We start from the raw sequence: 23,613 nt of genomic DNA on the forward strand, positions 1-23,613 counted from the left end.
TGATAGTGCAGCATAAAAACAACAAGAAAGTCCAAATGGTTGTAGTATACTGCTAATATTTCTAATATCAATTTCTAGATCACTTGTCAGTGTGATTCTTTGTGTAACGGTAACAGAGGTGGAGCTGTGCAGAAAGCAGGCGGTGTTTTTCTTTCTTACCTGTATTCTGACCTAGAGGCGGGAAGTCTGTAGCCAATACGGAAGATCACGGAAGAACCACCTTATCTACCATGTCCAAAGTTTATACATATTAAGGGGTCGTGATCTGATGGAAGTCACTTGGTCCAACATTTCGATCCAAAGTGAAATAACTCAACAATAATTGCGTGGCTTTCTATGAGATTTGAACCAGAATGTAATCATTTTCCCTATGATGCACTATAACTGACACTGGCACAGAGTTAGAGCTGAACACCGCCCCAGCATGCAGATGTAGACACGGTTTGTTGTTTCGTCTCAGTACTTTTCCTCTGAACCCTTTTGTGGCGTCTGCACCTGACATGTCCTTGTTGTCTTTGTTGTCTTGTTGCTACCCGCCTTTGTCTATGGCTGTCCACCTCTGTGACGGTATCTGCTGCTGCTAACAAAGACTACGCTGATCATTGTTCCTGTTGTCTCCTCACAATAACAAAAGGTTCAAATGTTAACAATCTATCTGTGAGAGTTTAAACGTTCCCATTTCATGATATTTCACATGCAGTCACACACATATGCCTTAGCAGTTTGTACCTTGGAAACAGCTGTGTATTGAGCCCTAGATGTCTACGTATGAACATGACTCATACTGTAGGTATGAGTTCTTTGATCGTGACCTTCAACTCTACAATGAGTTGCTCTCAACTCATCCCACAGGAGCAGGCCTTTGCTTTATTGAAGTCCAGCCACACCACAGAGACATTCACTAACTTATTCCCCCTCATTAAAACCAAAAAGGACATAAACAAATACCATTGGCATTTTGTGTTCCACAGGCGCTAAGTTAACCTCATCATAATTCTCCTAAGCCTGCACATTAACGCTTTTGCTATGACAGCGCTGTTCATCAAGCCGTTTGTGTTGGCTTTGTTGGGCTCCATCCAAGAACAACATTTTGCCCCATTAGGCCTTTGTCTCAACAAGTTTGTGGCCAAAAAGTGTCCAGAAGAAAGATTTAATTTAGAAAAAGCGGACTAACTGTAATGATAATTCTCTACCAGTCGGCCTGTTTGAAATGTGTAGATCTTAAGCTATTTATATTCAGGGATAACAGTTTATAGCACCAGCCTGAGATGTTTGAAGTGCTAAATATGCTTGCGTTTCCTGTGTGGGTGGGTGAGAATACACAGGTGAGTCACGCTGATTGATATTTCAACTATTTGTACCATAACACCATCAAACATGTAATTTCTCAGTCTCTCCTTGTAGCGCTAAAAAAGTGTGTGCAGTATATTTCTAATATGTTGAGGAGATAACAGCAGCTTTATTCTGCCACAGTCTGTTACAATGGATCCATGTGGTGACCATTCCCAGAGAAACAGAACAAAACAAAAACATCTCCAAATTCACTGCCTCTCAGCTTCAATTTAAATTACCTATATTCGGAGGAAATATATGAATGTCTGAGAGGTAGATGTTGATGAAGAGTGGACTGTGACGAGTATCTAGACGTAATCAGCCTGGTTTCATAGCCAAAGCCGGGCTTCTTCAGCAGGGGACGGAGAGCGAGCGGCTCCTTCCATAGCCTGTGAAATACAACATGGCTTCTATCAGGGAGTTTTACTGTAAATACCCGCGATGGTATGACACAGTATGTTACATTTTAACACAGTAAATTGTTACAAATGAGCATAAACCGATTCTGTCATTTATTCTGCAAGACCTTTTACTTAGATTAACACAGGTAGTCCCGATGGCTTTGATCTCATTAATTCTCTGTTTATGTCCACAGGCAACTGAACAGGGTTTAGATTTGCATTTTATTCCACCGAATGGATTTAATAAAAAATAAAAAGTGCTTTTATGTCCGCATCATAACCTTAGATTGTGAACCAGGCTTGTTAACATTATTGAAACTTGCTGCATTTTGCTTTTAAGTGCACTAAGGTCACCTCTTCCCTCCCAATGAATATGTCACTGTTTGTGCTTGTGTTGCTATAGATACATAAATACTCTTAACTGTTTTGAGGTGAACTCCAGCACTATCTAAGCAGAATCTTACAGAAGCTTTCTGAAATTCAATAAAGTGCCATATTAGAGCAACAGTTCCCACAGAGCTCGTGGTCTTAAAGACAAACTGAAGCACTTACTGTTTAGTGACACTGCAAGGCCACTGCACTGGGGGAGCAGGTGTGTTTTAGGACTTAATAATGTTGGGAAGATGAAACCCTGTAAACCAGAAGGGTCCATAGTGGAAGTGAGTAATAGGGAGTGGGAGCACTCAGCACTTCTTGTCTCCATTATGTGAAGTGACCGAAGCCTCCCCTTGTAAAATACAAATGTCTCTGCCGCAGCTCGTCTTTGTGGAGGGTTATCCCTCCCAAAAGAGATTCAATGTTGACTGAAGTGAAGCTAGCTCAGTGAAGACAGAGGTGAAGAAATGTTTTATCAACACATTGTTTTTCTTGGCAAGTGAATACAAAAACAAAACCTCAACACCTGTTCTTCTTTGAGTGTGATTTATCCTTCCAAGGCTGAAAAACACTCTAAAGCTGTTTCAGGTGATGCTTTTAATCTGCATCTGTATCCTGATCTGCATACAAATACACATTGGCAACCACTCTGATAGGATGATGGCAGCCAGGTTGTTAAATAGATAAAAGCTGGAAATATGAGGTTTTAGTAAAATATGAATGAAATGAAACTGATCATGTGCATTTAGCGCTACCTATAGGCCAAATTAAATTTAGCAGGATCACTCAGAAATGTGTTTGCAATTGAGCAATGCATTCAGGAGTTTTGGCACACCTACAAATAAGTCCTTAAAAGGCATTAAAGTTTAAAAGAAATTAAAAATTAAATTAATTGAACAGAACAGAATCCAATTTTAGGTGTCTCACATTTGGTAGGTTTATATAAGAAGAGTTGGAAAAATGATTACTCGAGCAATTCACACTATCTGCAACAGAAAATGGCATTCTTCCTCAGTTCCAGTGACACCAAATTGAATTTAAAATCTGAAGAAATACATCCTGTTAAGTAAGAGATGAAAAGGCCTGAAGAAATGATCTATTTCGTGGAGCTGAGGAAACTAACAGCCTCCATCACTGCACGTCAGTGTTATGGAGGCTGACATCACAGCTAATGAGACTGAAAGGGACAATGGGACAAATGGGACCAAAAACATTATCTCTTCTTGCTCGGGATAATTAAAGGAATCTTACTGTCTGCTAAATGGCGACCCAGTTCCCATCCTGCAATTCCCCACTCTTGACAGTCAGGTCCATGGCTCGTGTCACAGTCCCATCTGTCATCATGTACTGTATGTCTCAGCTGTAGATGGATTTAGAGAAATCGTTGTGGTGAAGATTTCAGAGGAAGACGGTATACATCAGAATGAAATGAGAGAATTGACAAATCATCCACACACTTCACTACCAACTGTCATGATCATTTCAATTTGCTTTGATGACATATTTACAATGTCTGCATCATCTATACTAAGAGATCGACATAGTACAGGACTTTTTATATTTTCATGTGATAAATGACAAGTAAAGAATTGCACACAATTCAGAAAAGCATAAAAGCGTATAATAAGAATGAACCAGCAATGAGGTTCAGTCTCATTTGCATTGTGTGTGTGTGCGTACGCCACTTAACAAGCAGCTCAACATTTAAATCTTCGACGAAATTAAACAATATTTCTAGATGTTGTTGTTTTGCGTTGGAATAACAAACAGTCGATCATAATTAGCCAATATGTGCCAATTCAACGCGTTTAATTTCTTTTGTCATTTTGCCTTTTAGAGTCAGACTGCACACATTTTTACACTTTGATCCGTCTGTGTTCAGTTAGTTCCTTTGTACACGTGTGAGCCTGAGCCTGAGCCTGAGCCTGACAGACCTTGAAACAGGAGCAGTCAGCTTCTGTTATCTGGAGTTCTGTAAATCACACTTCAAATCAGCCTTAGACATTGGCCCTGTCAAGTACCTTTCATGTGTTTTCCAAGGCCACTTGACAATTCAAGGACCTACAGTCCTGAGCTTTGATAAATGTAATTATTTCTTAAGGAGAGTTTACACACAGGCTATTGACTTTTCACAATGTTCACATTCACGCTAATGATCGATCTCAAACCAAATTAACAGGAAATTCACTTCAGAGTGGGCTTCACCATAGCAACTGTTAGTGAGGGAGTTTGTAAAATTCATCTGACATATTTCTCCTATTTCTTCCTTATTGGCTACAGATATCTGAGCTGCCTGCCTTGATGTTGAACCTCGGTTGGGGGAAAAAATAACACACTTCGAACACGCTAGCAGCTAGCTAGTGTACTTGCTAGCAAGCTTTAGTGGGCAGAATGTGCGCACTTGGTTTGGGTTTGCTGTCTGCTCCACTAAGGGAGCTTGGTATAGCCAAAGAATGTGGGGAAAACAGTGAGGAAAACAAGATAGCCAGTGTAGAGGCTAGCGTTTATGCTACGTGGCCTGGCGGCCATGGTAGCAACAAACGCAGGGATGGATGCCTGCACGCTGACCAGAGTAAACTCTCCTCCATTTTTCAGATCTTGCTTACAACACTGGGTCCGGTGATGTTGACAGACGTGCGTTAAATTTAGGTCTGGCTGGAGGATGACATCATCCAGGCCCTGTCAGAAAGCTTTCTTTCAGCTGAAGTGGTTTACTCTCAAACGGAGCCTGAACACAACGCCCACACCTCCCTGTGTGCTTGGGAAGGTGAGGATGAGCGGCAGTGAACGCTCCCCACAGCTTGTAGTGTGGGCCTGTTCCGTTAATGAGTGTGAACACGTGGCTCTGAGAGTACTGGCCTCATCTCTGCCCTGAATGTGTCTGTTGTTGGGTGTGTGTATGCCTGTATGTGTGTAAAAATTGCATTGTTGTCTTTGTATGACAAGAGCCAGGTCTGAAGTGTCAGAAATCCTTTCAATGGCTGCCATGTCAAATACAAACTGACACCACCATTATTGAAGACATCGCTTGAAAACTCAAGGTCAAGTTCAATCAGCCAGCTGCTACCTTCTCTACCCCCAACCTTAGATATGAGTGTGTGAGTGTGTGTGTGTGTGTGTTTTTGTGTGTGTGTGTGTGTGTGTGTGTGTGTGTGTGTGTGTCTGTGTGTGTCTGTGTGTGTCTGTGTGTGTGTCTGTGTGTGCCAGAGAATTGTTCATTCAATACAATAGAAAAGAATGAGGTTCTTTGGGTGAACATTTCTGTATTGCTGTGACTGTTTTGTTCCCCAGGCTTATTAACAAACTAACACAAAAATGGGAAAATATTTTGTCCAAACATCAGTTAAAAGCCTTAAGGTATCGAATATATTTACACGAAACAAGGAGACACAACAAATCATCGCTTCTGGGTTGTAAATGGCGCATATTTTAAAATCGTTGCAAATTACATCATCTACAACAGTGTTTGCCAAAGTGTGGGGTGCGATCCATTGGTGGGCAGTGAAAGTACTGCAGCTGGGTCACTAGAGGGAAATTTACAACAAATTAAAAAAATAATAATCATTTTCAATGAATTAAGTAATTGAAATTACCATTAAATATTTATGATTGAATATTTACATTTAAAAAAATAATAACTAATTAAACAAAGCCATGGGATTTAAATGAAGTGTTATTTTTCCTTTATGTGTTGATTAAGTTGTGATTAAATGTTTGGGTGGGCCTCAGGAGATTTTCACCTTTGAAGTCTTTCTTCAACACAAAAATGCAGGAGATAATTGAGTGATACGTTCATGTTGTGTAATGATCACGGGTTAAATTACTGCACTTCACACTGTTAGTTCTCTCTGTCGGGTTGGCAGATAGATTGCTGATGTCACAGACTGACACTCTGCCCCACCACTATGACCCTGCACAAGATAAGGAGAGAGAGAGAAAGATGGAGTTCGATGGCTCTAAGTACTACAGTGGCCATGAGCCTCAGCAGCCTTAACTATGGAGTCTTGGCCAGCGATCTCAAGTCAGCGTTGAAGAAAATCTAGATTCATTCTTTGTCTCTGGGAAATAACCACACCATAGTTGCAGAATCAAATCAGATACTTCTAAAGTCAATTGATTATAACTGCTGAAGATATTAAACTTCAGTCCCAGATGTGCGTTTGTGCACTCAACTGAATTTTAAGCTTTAAAACTTAATGCATTGCCCCTTGCAGTTTGTAGTTGTTCACTCTTAACACTGTTATGCACGAAATCCTGTATGTTTGACTCAATATCACTGAAGCGCAGTGTAAGATTGTCTGTGCTTCAGGTCCATTCAAGCTTCAAAATGCTTCAACTGGCAATAATCTCACATTATTTTAGAGAGTGACTTTTATCGCCTGAAACCCATAAAAAACACCCACATAGCACAAATGTAAGTATGAAGTTGTAGAAATTCTTTATAAAAGGAAAAGCAGGCAAGTGAGATATTCCACTGTGAACAATAGGATTCAGTAATGGGAATGGATGGTTTCTACATGTGCATGAGCTTATACTGTACATGCCTTCAGAGGAGTAACAGACCACTCTGCTGCTGCGCTGCTGGCAGGTCATCTTTCTACGCGCTTCCCTTGCGTTCATTTTGCTGTGAGGAAGGAGCAGAACATTTGCATCCGCATTCATTCAATTGATGGGGTGTCGTCTGCTCTCATTTGAACACATTGATCATGACTAAATGGAGACGTGTGTGCACGCGTGCTCCAGAGGGCCTGTACAGGCATGAATGAATAGGCACCTGTGAAAGTGGCTATCGATGATCTTGTCTGCTGAAGTAGTCATTGATTACAGAAGAATTACAGGAACACTGGCACCATTTACATATCTCTCACTGCTTATAATCGACAAAGCTGTTTGGTCGGATTTAATAGGCACGCTGCTGTCAGATACTGTTATTGTGATTTTTAACCTGCGTTTGAATCATGTCTGAGATGATCTTCGACGCATTGCGCAACACAATGAAGCTCCACAACCATCAAGTCAGCATGTTGTCTTCCCTCTGCCCTTCTTTATTCCCTTATTTTCTTCCCTGTGTCCTTTTGTCTTTACACACACGTTTCATTATTTTCTACCTTTATTGTCCCGCTATTCTAACACTATTCTCTCTTCCGTCAACAAACAAACAACAAACAATCCACTCACATAAGAGTGATAGTATAGATATAGTATATGTTATTACAGTGTGCTAAAATAATCAAACTTTATACTATAAAGCTGAAAATGTGTATTCAAATTCATAGCATTGTTTTATTTTTTTACTAGTTGTGTTCTGTATTATTTATTAAGCACCACAGATTTAATCTATTTCAGATATATTTTTAACATTTAATTTAGACAATTTAGACAACATCCATCTATTCTGGCAAAGGGACAAATTAATAATAAATATACTATAACGACTTTAAAGTCATCTTTAGCTGATTAAATCTTTGCTTAATTTACTTTTGGCAAATTTGTCGACTGGGTCATCTATTGTCTGGAGTGATATGATGGCCATCAGGTCATGATTTCTTTCTCACAAATTATACTTTTTTGGAAGTTACGATTTCAACTACTTGTTTCTCTTACTTATGTGTAATATGATCAGTGTAATGTCATTCTTAATCATATATCTAATACACTTAATTTATCTTGATATACATTCAATCCAATTATACCAGCTATTGCTTGACTCTATATCAGCAGTGATCATTCTCTCAGACTCTCAGACTAGATGGATTTAGTTAAAGTCTCAATCAACCTTGAGTGTGAGTTATGTGTACTGAACCGTCTACAGGCAGAGAAAGAACTGATCATCATTATGTTAAAGGAATACAAACCATTAATCACTGTACCAGGATTCTTTATCGATAGTCTGTAAGTTTGAAAACGGCAATAATGCATGATTACAGGTGGACCAATTCTGGCCTTTTGTCCCATGAGGCCAAAAATAAAAGTTTAGAAAAAGTGCTTGGGCTTCATCAAAACTTTTCCAAATGAGTTCGCCTGAGATTATCATTTTAAGTGCTTTAGCCACAGAGACAGTAACACATTCAGATATATTGAAATTGATTAAAGACACCAATGGATTCTGACCGAGAAAGTTATGAACTCTGATCCCTGTGCAATAAGTCTCTTTATGAGACTGGAGATCTGGAGAGGAGAATTCATTACCGCTCCTGTCTGTCCAGTTTCCTTCCTGACAGCAGTCAGTGGTCTGCTGGTGTCCCACAGGACGGTCATGGTGTCACACTCATCAAATGATGTGTCGTCTGTTCAGATGTGCAAAGTCAAGTTACATTTAGTTACTTACATTTACTCTTTTTTTAATCTGGGAGATTTTCTACATTCCTTTCACTCTGCAACACTTCAGATGGATATAGAAAATGTCACATTTTTAGGAACTCTGATCCATCTGTCTTTAATTGTTGTCTTCCTTCCTTCCTTCCTTCCTTCCTTCCTTCCTTCCTTCCTTCCTTCCTTCCTTCCTTCTTTCCTTCTTTCTCTCCTTCCTTCCTTCCATCCTTCCTTCAAGAGTTCTTTCACTTTGGATATTTAAATACATTTCAGCACCAACACGTATTGCTAATACTTACTAGTGGAGTATGTTTTACATTGCTCTACTACAACTTTTAGAAAGGGTCTCAAAACTTCCTCCACTCCTAACCTTTTCTGTTCTGTCCTGCCGGCCATATTGCAATCAACCTCAGATGCAGGATTTTACCTCTTCCCTGGCTCAAGCCCATTTGATCATGGAGCCCATGTTCGCCAATTTGAAGAATGGAAGATGCAGGGGAAAAGCAGACTAATCTTCTCTTCCCTCTCCTCCCTCTGCCTATGGCGATCAGCTCTCCCCGGGTCCCAACCTCTATCACATAGAGGGGATTGGATTGGTTTCCCACCTGCAGTGGACACTGGGAGGAACAAATTCAACTGGATATACCGCCGTTCCTCACTATGGTGCTGTTTGCACAGCAAGCCAGAGGCCGCAGCTATGATTGCTGCATCGGTGAAACCATTGTGAGGGATCTTTGTATGATTCATCCATCTGGTGCAGCACTTTCATGTTTTCTGATGAGCTGACAGAGAAAGCACTTTCTGATCTCATCTCTCTCATCTTATTTCTTGTGCTTGTCTAAGTCATGAAGACATGCTGTGAGGAGAAAGAACAAACTGGGAAACCTGTACACTGGACTCCACCAGTTGAATGGTTCTCAATAAAGTCATGACCAACTGCTTTGTCATGTGTTCTTAGAGAAGAGCACAGGCAAACTATTGCTCCTTTTGAACTTGGGAACAGATGGGACGCCTTTTTCTTTCCGTGACTTTTTGTTCAAGAACAAACCTTTAGTTCCTGCTGTTTGAGAAATGAGTGTGAAGCCTGACAGCAAAGGATGTTGGGGACATATCACAGATATTTTGTCACCAGACTCCATCAGACACTGACAAAAGCAAAGCTGTACTTTCATACACTGGAGTTTGTTTAATTTATTTGATGTTCACTCACCAGTCATAGACCCCTTTCTGTTGAAAGGACCCTTATGGATTGACAGAGGACAATCCATGCAACACTTCAAAAAGTCTCTTAGTTCCTCTACATGAAGTTAAAAGTTAAATTAGAAACAAATATGCCACAGTTGCCTCAGAAAGTGTTTTCCCATGACATTTGACCATAAAACCATTGTATGTTGTTCATAGACTGCTATCCTTTAGAAACCTATGGCTGACTTTTCACATCAATTTGCAGCTTGTGCAGTGTTGCCATATACCGTGATGTAGCTGAGAGAATGTTGTGGCGAGATACAAGTTCCTGTAGTATAGAAACCAAAATCCACCTGCATTCTGAAGAAGCCGTTTCTGTAACCCTACTTGCAACCTATTTACAAAGTAAGAGATACTGCAAACCAAAAATAAAACCCTGTGCAGAATAATGGATGTATTTAATATTGATTCTGTCTGATTGGGAATAAATGCATACCCACACTGGCTCACCAGCAAACACAGCTTTTGACAAACAGAGATAATCTGGTAATGTTAGCCTAGTGGGAGTCATCATGTTGTTAATCAGGGTTATAGTTTTTCTTTATTCAACAGAAAGAGTGGACATCTTTTTTTGTCTGATAACTATGGAGGCTGTAATAGAATATTTAAAAAGCTTTAATTGAATTGAATTTCTCAATCTGCTCATTAACAGAACGCAGACATGTCTTAGATTGTTAACAGTGCAGGATATTTTTAAGGCATTCCAACATCCACAGAGAGGATTTTAGAACAGCTGTTCCCCTGCTGGTTTCTGATGGATGCAGCTGTCAGGTGAACTGGCTCAGGATTCAATACATCAAGATGATGAGAGACCTTACGCAGGTCTACACTTGGCTTTTAAATGAGCCAAACGTCTATTCTACTTTAATAGGAGCTAAACTCATACACCCAGAATCCCACGTGTAACACAGCTTCATTCCAGCTACAGCCAATAAAGAGGCTTGGCTCCATTTATCTTATAAGTAATATAAAGAACAGCAGGTGGAACAGCATCAAAAACTATGGAAATTATTTCATCGTCAGGGATTTAAAAATGCAACATAGTTAGCTGGAGGTCTGAGTTAACCATTTTTAATAATTTACTGGCACAATGTTGTTATTAAAGCCCTGCTGAAAGAATGATTACACATGACAACTCTGTTATTCTGAAAGGAAAACATTATCTATGTGACTAGAAGACACGATATGATGTGGAGTAAAGTTCATCAAGAGGTCAAACAGGCTGTTTTGTTGTGATCTCTGTTTTTGTTTATATTTTGGCGACAGGAAGCGCACAAGTGACGTCATGACGACTTCCCCGCCCCAACAGTGCATTCTGGGTCCATCCCAAGATGGCTGCGCCCTTGCAGAAGTGCTGAAGAAGTGTCTCTTCGGTTAAACAGTCTGGATTACCTGAGAATTCCGTCGAAAGCACCGCACCGAGTCGGCTACCGCGACGCCGGTTTGCAGGGGGAACACCTGGGGAACCAACTCAGCGGTAAAAGGTTGCGGTGCTTGGCGTGGCTGTGGCAGAGAGTGCGCGTGAAGATGGGCCTCGTCTCCAGCCGCTTCCCATAGCGAGGAGCCGCGGGGACAGGAGCCGCAGATTCCCCTGCAAACACACGCCCGTCCAGTTCGGACTAGACGGCTTTGACTTCTTCTACCGGCTCTGGACGCTGCCATACCACTTCCTCACCAGGCTCGTCTGCGCCACCGTGTCTGTCATCGTCCGGAGACGGAGAGCTTCCCCGGCACGGCTCCACCATCCTGCTGCTGCCGCACCGTCCAGGTCTGCAAACACGAGCGCCATTTCTGCTCCGCGTAGTTTCGTCTCTGCAGGGTCTTTAAGTCGTTCTGTAAGCCGGCCCGGAGGAGCGGGTGAGTCGGCACCGGCTAGAACTGGATCATGGAGTGACGTTAGCCTAGCACGCTAACAGAGCCGTGCGTGTTAGCGGGCGAGCTGCTGGAGCTTGACCGCCTGTGGAGCTCTTTGAGCGGGGAAGAGAAGTTCACTTAATGCCCGTCAGGAGCTGAAGCGTATTTAAGTGTGTGAAAGGTCTTCAAACGGACTACAAGATTCAGATACTGCTCAGTGGACATTAGGAAAAGCTATTTTTGTCATGTAGTATATAGCTCTCTGGAGCAGAAGTTTCTCTGAGACTTACTTCAGTTACATAATTTGCCATTTAATCTTTAAATAGGCTGATATGCTCTCATTTTGTGTCGTGGTTTGTCTTAGATTAGATGTGAATGATATTCTGTTGATGATAGTATGATGTGTGGTTGTTTCACCCCCTTAACATCAATCAAAACAAACCAATCATAACAGAAGTTCAGCTTAAAATCAGTAGTGTTTGCAAGCGTAAACAATATTAGGGGATTGACTCCAGCTCCTGTTTGTGCTCTTCTGCCATGCATATGAAAGTTCAAGTTACATTTCATTTTTTTGGTTGTGCAGTGTGTCAATCAATGCAACAATATGGTCTGCAACATCATTATCCAATCTACACGTTTAGTCCCGGCCCACAACACAGTCACCAAACACACTTAAAGACACAAAAAACACAATCGCAGCACAGCAGCGAGAGAACCAAACGAGGAGAACGTGTGTCAACAGCATGAGAAATAAGTGGGAATGAGCTCTGAATGTGAGCGTTAGTAAAGAGAAGAACACAGCTGGGATGATTCACTTCAGCGCTGACAGCACAACCAGTAAATCACCATTATAATGTCTGGTGGAGAGTGAACGATCTGCTGTGGTACAACACCAGTTAGATCTCCGTGTCTCCATCTTCTCATTTTTGGGGTGTAAAAGGTAAAAGTGTGTTTTAATTGGCATGAAGTTCCCGCTGAAGGGGAACGCAGGCTGACACATGCAGAGATGTTTACCTGTTTTTCCAGTACAGACAAGGAATGAAGAACTGCATGGTTGGAATAGCTGTAGTAAAAGCCCTTCAGACAGGAATCAGACCATCTGCATGTGTTTTCGTTTGTATTCAGCAGCTTCATTAGTCGACTCACTGAGATTCAGATGATTGGATTATTTAGTTCCTGATAGTGCTCAGTCTCTTCCTCAAACCTGATAGTTGGTGCGGAAGTTCTCGCTAGCTGGCACCACAGCTAAATTGTGCGTATTTAAAGGCTTGTTTCATCCAAATCACAAAAAAACACACTTCCCACATTCCCAGAACCAGAATGAGTCAACTTTCTATGCACATTTCTTGACCAAGAACACAACAGCTCTTGTCATGTCTCATCAGGTTTTCTGTTGAAGCTAACCCTCAAATGTCTCCCCTGCAGGGCCCTGTTGATGAAAATGGACTCGGACTTGCTTTCACCGGCTGTGGGCCTCGCCGAAGAAGAGGAGGCCGACATGAACGACTGGAAGCTTCCACTGGCCTTCATGAAGAAACGACACTCGGAGAAGATCGAGGGCTCCAAGGCCTTGGCACAGAGCTGGAGGATGAAGGACAGGGTAATTTTCTACTCATCTTTGTCTGGAGTCATTTAGCAGGTTAAGGATGCTTTCTGAGCTTAGTGGAGGTGTGGTTTGAGGTTCTCATGGACTGACCCAATGCAAATCAGTTGTGAGCTTAAATTCAGCTGATCTGTGATGGTCTTCCTTTCTTATACCTTGGAAAGTTTCAGTTTTCATGAAAGGAGTAAAGTTCATCAGAAACACAGAAAGCAGTTCTTATCATTGCCGTTAACGACGTATAACTACTACTGGAGTGATCAGCCTCTGTTTTACTGTCATGCTACAGTATATCTGAAGCACCAAAGCATCTTGTGCAGTTTATCTTAAATGTGGCGAGAGAACAGAATTTTCTGAAGAATTGTGATTTCGGTGGAAGCGGTGTCAAATAAGGCCGTGGCCTTTGGTCAGGTTAGTGCTGCATATGGGTTGGTGGAGCTTGTTGACAACAGAGGATAACAAAAAAAGAAATGTTTGCAAAATGCATGTGCAGATGAGATGATTTATTGATGAAATGCGAGCACTCACAAATATCGCGGGCATTGGTTGAATTAACCTTTGCTCTTTTGATCTCAAGAATCCAAATCCCTGGTCTGTTGTACATCTCACACATACTACATAGTTAGTCCTTTTGAGTTGTCTAAACTGGCTGTAGATGGTTTAAGAAATAAATAATAATAATAAAAAATAAATAAAAAACTAGCTCGGTACTATTTTCATGGCAAGGAGGAGGCGGCTTGTCGCGGCTTCAGCTTTAGACGTGGCCAATGAGGAAGGTGCTCCTGTTACGTAACCACCTGATACCCCCGTATAGAGCCCAGCGAGGGTCACTGACGCTCACCCAGGAGCTCATCTCCCGTCGGGCGGTGTCATATTCTGATACCGTCAGCACTGGCCTTTCAAAGGGTGGGGACATCTGTTTGGCTTTAGGGTCCCCAGAGCAGCCTGCCCTTGTTGTCATTAGTCGCCTCACATCAGATTATGTGTTTAAAAAAAGAAGAAGCCAGTTTTTAACCTTTACGTTAATTGTATTTTCTTTCATTAAGGTGACAAATCAAGTGCACTTAATTTTCTACGTAGAAATCGTTTTTAGCCACAGCAGTGAATCCATGGTTACTCTTGGCTCTTCTACTGCGGTGACAATTCATATCATTCTGCTTTAGGCGACCCACACTCAAAGCTTTCCCTCATGAACGGTCACAGTGGGTTTCTCCGCTGTTCAGCTCTCATAAAGTTGTCGTTTGATCCACTGCAGTGCTGCCTACCTGATTATTTTTCTGCCCGGTGGCTATACAGCGCTGTAGTTATAATAATGCCAAATGCCACATAGTCATAGATAACCCTCACAGCGCCCATACTTATTGTAGAATTTCACCCACATGAAATTTTAACACGGCACTGCTGTTAGGACATTGGTGGAATTACACTCCATCGCTCTGTGAACTGTCAAGCTTCAGGGAAAAGTTGAATAAGAAGGCATCATTAAATGTGAGCCCGCTATTGATTTAAAAGAGGTAATAGGGGCAGACTGAAATGGTCCAACTCTTCATTGGGCACACACATCACAAAGTCAGACTAAATCGACTGTGTAACATTTATCATTCCTCATTCTTGCTCAGAGCCTTTTCAGGCCACGGAGCCTGATTTGTACACCGGTGAGAATGTGTCTTCACTCGTCGGGGCACAGAGAGCTGCAGCTAAAAGAGAAGCTTTTGTGTTCGCATAGGAACATTTTGGCTTTGAAAATAATTGGCCTGTGGTTGAATCCAACTTTTTTGAAAAGGATGCGTAGCCAAGGTTAGACAGACTTTATTGGGTAATACTACAAAACCATGGTAATTCGGGGTGCTTCAGTCACATAATGTAAAAAAAAATATGAATGACAACCTGAAAATAGCCTTTGTTGTTTGCGAATGTCTCATTAGCTTTTAAGGGGACACGTCATGCTTTTCTGTATCATTGCCCCTTGTTTTCCTGGTGCAGTGCAGCAGGCGGTACTGTGTGTGTGTGTGTGTGTGTGTGTGTGTGTGTGTGTGTGTGTGTGTGTGTGTGTGTTGAACCTTGTCAAAGTTGAAAAACGTTACATTGACCCCTAGAGAAATGCATCCAGTAAGACAAACCTGAATGTCCTGAACCGTCCCTGAAAGCTTTGATCAACGAAATTTTAAACCCTAAACCTTAATTTTCAACCCTTTTTTTGTGCTGTAAGCTGCATTTCACCTTGACAGCATTTTCATGTTTACTTTGGTGTCACTCTGAAGCCTACTGTGATCATGAAGCGTCGAACTTTACTTTGAAAAGAATCTAAAAAAAAAAAAAAATAATAATATAATAATAATATGTTATATTATATGAACACATTCGTGACTCTGGGCGTGTGCACATCCAGTTCCTTCCGTTCAGCACTAATTGCTTTGACAGCAGTTAAGCCAATGGAGAGTATCTGTAGCAATTGGGATATTGAGTGAGCTGGATTGCGAAGAGTTAAACCAGTGATGAGATTTTTGAGTGGGCTGGAAATTATGCTGTGCACCGTGGGAAATCAGATGTTGTACTTGCACCACACACACACACACGAACACACATAGACACACACAGTTGTCGCAGTGTGAGGGACAACATGGGAGGAGAGAGGGAGGTTTCACTATTACAGGGCCCATTGGTCAAAATGTGTGTTTGGTGTGTGTGGGTGGGTTTGTGTGTGTGTGTGTGTGCTCCCTGTACCTGCCAAGTGTACTTGTGATAACTGTGTTCTGACATTATCAGTATTACACAGGGTAGTACAAGGTTGGGTCTAAAGTCACGTGGAAAGTTTTTCCTTTGGCTGCTAAAAGCCGACCTGATATGAACGCATAGAAAGACATTAAGACATGGAGTCGAGCTCCACGTAGGTCAGTTTACTTACGAGTGTGAATTGCATTGAAGGCAATGTCAGAGGTGTGATTAAAGCTTGTCAATGCAGTGCCTCTGCCTTTGCTGGACTGGCAGACATGAAGTTTGTAAGGAAAGGACTTGCATTGACAGGGAATGGGTTAGAGTTGACTCAAGGAATGATGCTGGTCTAACAGCAGCCAGACAGAAGGCAGCTCAGGATGCCTGTGTGTTGAAAGTAATGTGAACCTCAACCAGATAAGATAGATGAATGATTGGCGTGTTAGCCTTGACCATCATTCAGTACATTTAGGTGGATGCGAATTGACCAACCTATGCTGCATTGAAACGTTTCCTTCCAAAGTTGTTATTCTGTTTTACAATCCCCTTTGTAGCCATTAGCTGTACGACGTCACTCAGATTTGGCTCGATGCAAACCTAATGGCAATGCCTTTCTGTCGAACTGTGTGGTTTTATGTTTTATGTTTTGCTACACCTGTCAACATCCTGTCTCCGTCTGAGGCTCCATCCTAATTTCCTGTCAGTCCTACAAATGGCGTCCTTGTGCCTTATTTTTAGGACACTGTGCTTATGGGAACCATTCGGATTATTGAGCGTGAAGTTGGATCAGAACTGACATTGAAACATCAATACCAGACAGACAGGAATTTGTCTCGGTGGAAGTTGTGGGATAGACAGAGGACAGGCAAGGGGATACTGCAAGATAATAGACACCGGCCAGTATCCAATAGGTCAATCACTACAATTCAAATACAACTGCATTGCGATTAGTTATACGTTAAGCTTCTAATTTTCCGTCCTTGTTGAATCTTCCAGATGTGTTGGTTCGATTCTGTTCTCAGGGTTCTGTTGGTGATGTATGTGATTGTTTGTATGTCAATGAGATTGAATGATTTGTACACAATCTAGTGCAGTAGATTGCTTGTTGCGCTGGCATAAAAAGGGGGAGGGCTGTTCATGTTATTGATTTCCTACTTGGCTATGAGATTGGGTCCACTCCAACGATCGGCTTTGTCACAATAATGAGCCTTTCTTGTTTCATCCGATAATTTCAAGAATGTCACAAGGTTTCCTCTTTTTCACACTTAATCCTTGCTCCCTATCAGACATTTTAGAGACTTTTGCCAGTGAAATGGCTTTGTTAATGAATCCCCACTGGCTGCTCTTGTACATCGTGACATACAAAGCGTGACAGTGCCCGGATGTCTGGTCTTCTCTGTCTCGGCAGCCAGCGCTAATGCCAGCTTGCAATGTATCTACTTCCACCGACTTTGAAAATAAATAACGTATTATAAGTGTATGAAGAAATTTGGCTATTTCACTCCAGGTTGCTGTTTTTTAAACAATGCACGTTCTGCGCATCATATGATAGATAGTGTTTCGCACTTCTGTGGATAAGTCGTTCTTCATCCATAGTGGTACCTTTTGTCAATGCCTGGAGCAGGAAGAGAGCTTGGTTTGTACTGTCAATGACAGCACTTTGGAAGCGGACACGCACCTACCAAATGTTGTCGAAATTGAGTGAATCATTTTTGGGGCCATCTCACTCTGCATTAACAGACGTCCACAATCATTGAGGACGATGCCACTGATTTAGGTTTTCTATTGCGGCCTGTGTGGAACTGGTGTCAGTTCTGAATTAGTACTGCTATTGAGACGGTTACAACTGGGTTCATACAATGGGAGGGGGGCTAGTGCTAGCCATCCAGTTTGGCTTTTAGATAGTATCACATGGCCCAAGACGGCACTTGAAAAGGTGTTTAAATACTTTTGATAGGAAGTGTTGTTGAAGGATTTGGATTTCTTTTGTGGAAGTTTATGAAGTCTCTCTGAGACCTTTTTGCAAGAAAGCTTTATCTTTTATGATTATCTTTTATTTACTCATTTCATCAATAACATTCACTCAGAATACTGTAGCATTTCTGTGGCTGTGTTAATTTCCCCTGATGTCTGCAGCAGTGTCAGTGTTAACACAGTGACAGCAGCAAAGAACACCAGAATGCAAAGAACACCAGAATGCAGCTTTGTCAAAACATTCTCAAATGTCCTGCGGGTGTTTGTAAAACTATTTACTTTCTTGACATTTCATTTTCAAACTAACTAGGATATATAACATTTGTGTTTATTGTCCTTATGCTGTCAAAAAACTAAAGGTGTTTTAATTTTGATATTTTGTCACTTTATTATCTTTCTATGCCTCTGCTTATTTTCAGTTTATTGATGATCGATAGCTCATATATAACTAATTGCACATAACAGACACAGATGCTCCGGCTTTTGGCGATACAAATTGTGAATCTTTGTGATTTTGTGAAAAATCACTATCTTTGCCAAAAAAATCAGGAAATTGCTGCAGCAAAATCAGTGGTGAAATCCTAGGGGAGTGGTAATTGTCCTCCCTTATGCGTCCATGCTGGTCTTCACATATGTTTCCTATTTTTTGACTTTAGAATAATGAAATCAATACATCATAAATACTCAAGCTCATTGTAGTAATGGGGAAATGAGACAGGTGGTCTGCACCGCTTTATCTTCTGCACCATTAGTTGTATTCAATCAATGTACACAGTTCATTAGCCAGCATATAGACTTTCAGCCACATAGGCCTGAAAACATAACATATTGGCAACGCTCTCTAAATAATTACATACTGCCGAGTTTACATTTGTATTGAACGATGGCATAAGCTTTGCACTAATGATGCAAGGAAACAAACGATACAGTTTCGGGCTCATAGCGTTTAATTCCGCTTGTGACTCTGACATCTTAATGCAGCACTACAAACAAGCCTTCATTCAGCGTTCATCCAAACCACCGCCACTGCATTTTGAGATATTTCTTTTTTTTCAGACACGTTTGGGATTTCCTTTTCAAGAGATTGCTTGTATCCTCCAAAGACGTTAGCTTTTATTTGGCTCCTAATAGAGTTTCCGTATTTCACTCTGCTTCGGCTCTGACTCAGAGTATGGCTTTAATTTTGCTTCTCATGTTGTAATATGAGGAAGGTTAATGGTGGTAAATGATTAATGGTAAATGTTCTGGCATTATATTTGAGCTTTTTAATGATTATTACGTATTATTTTCACTGCTGACTGCTCAGGGTTTTCTGACTCTGAAGAGAGAGAGAAAGACCTAAACCTACAAAATAATTATATGTTGAATGTATGCATTTATGTACACCTATAGTGTCGTAGCTGAGGCTTCCTTTGATTTTTCATCGTTAAGTGGACACCCAATATTTTGTCAGTATTAATACATTACTTCATTTATTCCCCAGCAGGAGTGTCTAGAATCTTTCAATCTATGAAAGACGATCATCATTGCCTTCCTAATTTGTGTTGTTGTTACACCTTGACAGCTTTAGCTCACATTGTTAATTGTTGTGATTAATGCATTTTGGAAAAACGCTGAAATGCAAATTCTAGCTCCATGATTATCAACCTCTTAATGAATCTCTGGTTGCTCGTGTGTATTTTCACAGCATTAAAAACTGTATCTGTTGGTTTTATGGCTTGTACACCGACTGAAGCATCATGTTACCGGTTAAATGGGTATCCCTTGTTAAATAGCGGTCTAAATGCTTGCACAGACAGATAAATTTTATATGTATAGTATATTCAGTGGCAAGTAGAGATGATTACTCCTCAAATTTGGTTTGACCTTCATTCAAAGTCTAAACAAACAACTGAAATCAATTATTTTTTGTGAATCGAGATTCTTGAGACCAGCCTCAAGTTTGGACTCACTTTGGATTCTGCAAAGCAACTGGTCAACCTAGTATGCCAACTCAAGTATTGTAGTAATACAAGTAACGTACGCCTGCAGTTTGGTGCATCATCACCGTGAGCTGATGGGACTAAGATATGAGAAGATGATATGTCTGACTAAATAGAAGTTGCAATATCAAATTGGGAGGTCGCTGGCAATTCTCACAAATTCTGAACCGATCAAATTCTTTTCCCTCCTTTATTGCTTCTTGCTTCTCAACTGTTTTAATTTTTTGCTTCTGTTCTTTCCAATCTACCAAGTTTTTAATCGTATCTTATTCCTGTTACACATGCAGACACGTATCCAGGAAGTAAAACGCCGGCTTCATACATTTGCAATCCCTATTTGCTGAGAGATTTGTTATTATTTTTAGAAATCGATAGAAACGGCGCTTTTGGATTTGCGCCTCAAGCATGTCACAGCTGACCTGTTGCTTTCAGATCAATCCTCTGCACGATTTTAATAACCTTCATCTATTGCAGGCCTAACAAATGAATAATCAGGGGCCATTGATCCTCCTGGTGAGTGGTGCTGGGGGCTGTGAAAGAGTCTTAAAAGCGGGGGAGAGGGGGAAAGGCTGGAAAGTCCCCTGGAGTCCCCACACTGTTATTAATGAGAGGAGGATGGCTACCAATTAGTTGCATAGATCCAAGCAGGAGGACATGAACACACACTCAGACTCATACATTACTGTCCAAAAGTGAGAAAGCTCCCTTTGTTTCCCTGCGACTACCAGTATTTGTAGCATGACGACGGAATTATCACACATTATTATGTTCCTGTTGTATCATTTCAGCTTAGTTTGACATTTATTTGAACTGCAGTTAAAAAAATTTAACGTTGGATACCAATTAAAATGGACCGGAGTTCAGTTTTTGTTGTTAGACGGAGGAAAAAGCTCCACTATTGCTTTTTATCCAGAGAAATTGAATGTTGTTTCGGTTCATTGCCAAAGGCTTGAAAGGATGCGGAGCTCTGAAAAAAACTGGTGAGAACTGGAAATAAATAAAAGATGAGACCATTTCCAATTGATACCGTAAACAGTGCAGCATTTACAGTTATCACAGCTTTTTTATTTATCCAAAGCCTTCATTAGCTACAATGTCTTAACATTATTTCACATAAAAAAGTCAAATCTGGTGCTAATTAATGCTAATTGTCAATTAATTTGAATTCTGTGAGTCATATCTTAAAATGATGTCCATGTAGAAGCATAATACAGCCTTAATTATGCTTGGCAGATGTTGCTCTTTTATTCTTGTAGACCAGGACTCTGGACTATTACTTATAGAAACTAATTGTAATTGAACTCACATCACTCTCTCTATTTTCTCCTTGCACAAAAGCAGACTGTTGAATGATTGGACATCCATAAAGTCCGGCAGACCTGCCTTAAGATCTAATATCGTAAAGGCTTTCTTCTCAGTTTAGCCGGGGTCGCCCATGGGAGACGTGGCTTATCCCCGCTCTCTTGCTGCCCCTGCTCAGCTTTCACGCCTCCTCTTATTACTCCTCCATATTCCTTAGTGTCTAAGGCTGTACTCAGAACTGGCTGGTTTGGAGCACTTCCTCTGAGACCTGGAGAGGGTCCCCCCCTTAGTTCTGTTCGTTTTGGCATTTGTGAATACCACAATCGCAATTAGGTTTGGACCAAATCAACCAGTCCGACAACGTTTAGAGAGGGTGATCTCAGTATGTTCGTTGTAATCAAACAAACACCGGAGCCAAATGAACCCACTTGTTTTTACCACCTTAGAATCTAAAGTGTAACTTACTCTCAGAGCTAAACCCTATTCAAGTAATTAGGCTCTTATGTATGAATCCTTTCTGTATTTGAGGTAAAATAGATCACAGTTTACATTTACTTGGCTGGATTTGATGGGATTCTGAATTGTGAAGAAATAAATAAAGTGGTGGCTCATCATCTCCCCAGATAGCTTTTTGTCTGACATTTTACCTGATATGGCATTAACGTCTCCTTTTCTCTCCGGACGTAGGCAGTCGTACCTGTCAAAGTGTGCTGTCAATTCAGCTGTTGTGTTGAAGGGTGAACTAACCCCGGCTCGCTCCCAGTAGGATTTGTGTCTTTGTGGTTTGTTGTTGTATCATAAATGTCTTCTCCCATGTTGTCAGCGTTGACATTTTAGCAGAGCTGATGGAAAACAGCTATGCTTCCACTCACACCGACGCTTTAAAGATCACCTACTTATGGCAATTTTGTGTTATTTTCTCCACATGAAAATATCAGAGAAGGTTGTGTGTTAATACAGATGACATTTTGCGACGTAAGCTGATCCTGTTACTCGCTCAATATTTGGGTAAATTCAGTCTGCACCCCCATTTACAGGCTAATGTTGTACCACTTCTTTAGCATCTTTATTACTCGTGGTCAAGTTGTGCTTGGGTCAGCGGTTGGAACGGAGATCTTTCATGGTGTTAGTTATACTGGATGTGTTGTAACCGGTGACATAGTGCTACCCTGTTTGAGTACTCAATCCTACCTTTTTCTTTCCATTCAGCTTTAGGACTCATCGACTTTCTGTCACACAGCTCCCACGGGTATATTATCCTTCTTGAAGGAAAGCCTCTTGGCCTCTGGAGGATGAAGAAAGTGGAAATCTGCTTTTACACTATCTGCTCCACATCATCCCATAAAAGAGTCAGATTTTTAGATTTGCTGACTGTGGAGCTCCCCCATCAGATTTTGGCTCTTTTATGAGTTTGTGCATTCAATGGTTCTTGTGTCACTTGCTTGTTGCCACTTCTGATTCCATTACAGCTCTTCTGCCACGTTCCAACAGCTAACTTTTAACAGTAATGGTGTTTTCCCGCTGCTGGGGAATCCTACTCGAGCCGTGTAGAGACGTACCCAAACCAGCCCATAAGTGCGCTCGACTCATAGCTCAGATGTTGTTCATCAGTTTAAGGGCAACGATCAAGACTGACGAAGGTAGAACTTCAGACCAACAGCCCCTCTAATGCAGGCAGTTTGATTCTGCGGTACAGTAAAGACACATCAAGACCTCCAAATCTAGTAGAATTTGGTGTTCCCAAATTCCTTAATAGCAAATAGTACTTAGAACAATGAAAATCCTCAGTTATCCGATTCTGGAACTCCTTTGTCGTTAGAATAGCAAACGGTTCGAGTAGTGTTTTTACCCTTTTTTTTTTAACATGGCACTCCTGTCTTTGGTTGTGATGCAGCAATGTCAAGTCAGACTTTTAGAAATATAGATGTTGGACTTTCCATCACCCTCCATTGACTTCTATTGTGTGATTGTACGTATTTTTGTGTTTTCATTTTGGTCTGCTAGCTAATACGAAAGAAAAACCACAAAGTTGTTGTTGTACTGCAAACAAGGCAAAATTAAATCCAAGCTGTGCTTTTATGAAATCCTGAAAACGGCTTCCAAGAAGAGAAAAGTGGACCTGGGCAACACATTGTCAGGCGCTGGCAGGAAGGTGGAACTGATGCTGAGGCGTTTTGTCGAAGTGGAGTAAAATAAGTTTGCCAATTTTCAAATTAAGCAGGACTCTGTTTCTGTAAGTATGGCCAAAGCATTTTGACAGTATTCACTTGTAGTAGTCACAATGAGGTTGTCACATCTGTCCATCCAGTGGGATTACTTCTTCCAAGACGTTAATGGAAAGGAGAAAGGACACTGAAGGAGTTTATCCACACTGAGGCATTTTTACCAGCCTTTAGTTTGGTTGGTTGCATGGTTTAGAAAAAATGACATAATCTGTCTTGATACTTTTTTGTGACCAATACACATTAGTGGCTTTCACATGTCTGAAGTTTTTTTGATAACTGTTTTTCTTATATTTCTCAGT

At 41.1% G+C, this 23,613-nt stretch overlaps 3 protein-coding genes across 3 annotated transcripts in view; 2 read left to right on the forward strand and 1 right to left on the reverse strand.

The window, feature by feature from the left end:
- Positions 1–23,613, forward strand: part of dgke (diacylglycerol kinase, epsilon) — a 181,387-nt gene that overhangs the window by 128,391 nt on the left and 29,383 nt on the right. The window lies entirely within an intron of this gene.
- Positions 1–23,613, reverse strand: part of rasal3 (RAS protein activator like 3) — a 225,203-nt gene that overhangs the window by 108,577 nt on the left and 93,013 nt on the right. The window lies entirely within an intron of this gene.
- rptor (regulatory associated protein of MTOR, complex 1) overlaps positions 10,924–23,613 on the forward strand; it is a 140,387-nt gene continuing 127,697 nt past the window's right edge. The window contains 2 exon segments of the mRNA XM_076145405.1: positions 10,924–11,433; positions 12,945–13,119. Of these exon segments, the coding sequence (XP_076001520.1) occupies positions 12,955–13,119 (165 nt within the window). The 5' untranslated portion in view covers positions 10,924–11,433; positions 12,945–12,954.

Source organism: Genypterus blacodes, unplaced genomic scaffold, assembly GCF_046128005.1.
Source record: "Genypterus blacodes isolate CSIRO-AG114 ecotype Tasmania unplaced genomic scaffold, CSIRO-AGI_Gbla_v1 ptg000030l_1, whole genome shotgun sequence".
NCBI lineage: Eukaryota > Metazoa > Chordata > Actinopteri > Ophidiiformes > Ophidiidae > Genypterus > Genypterus blacodes.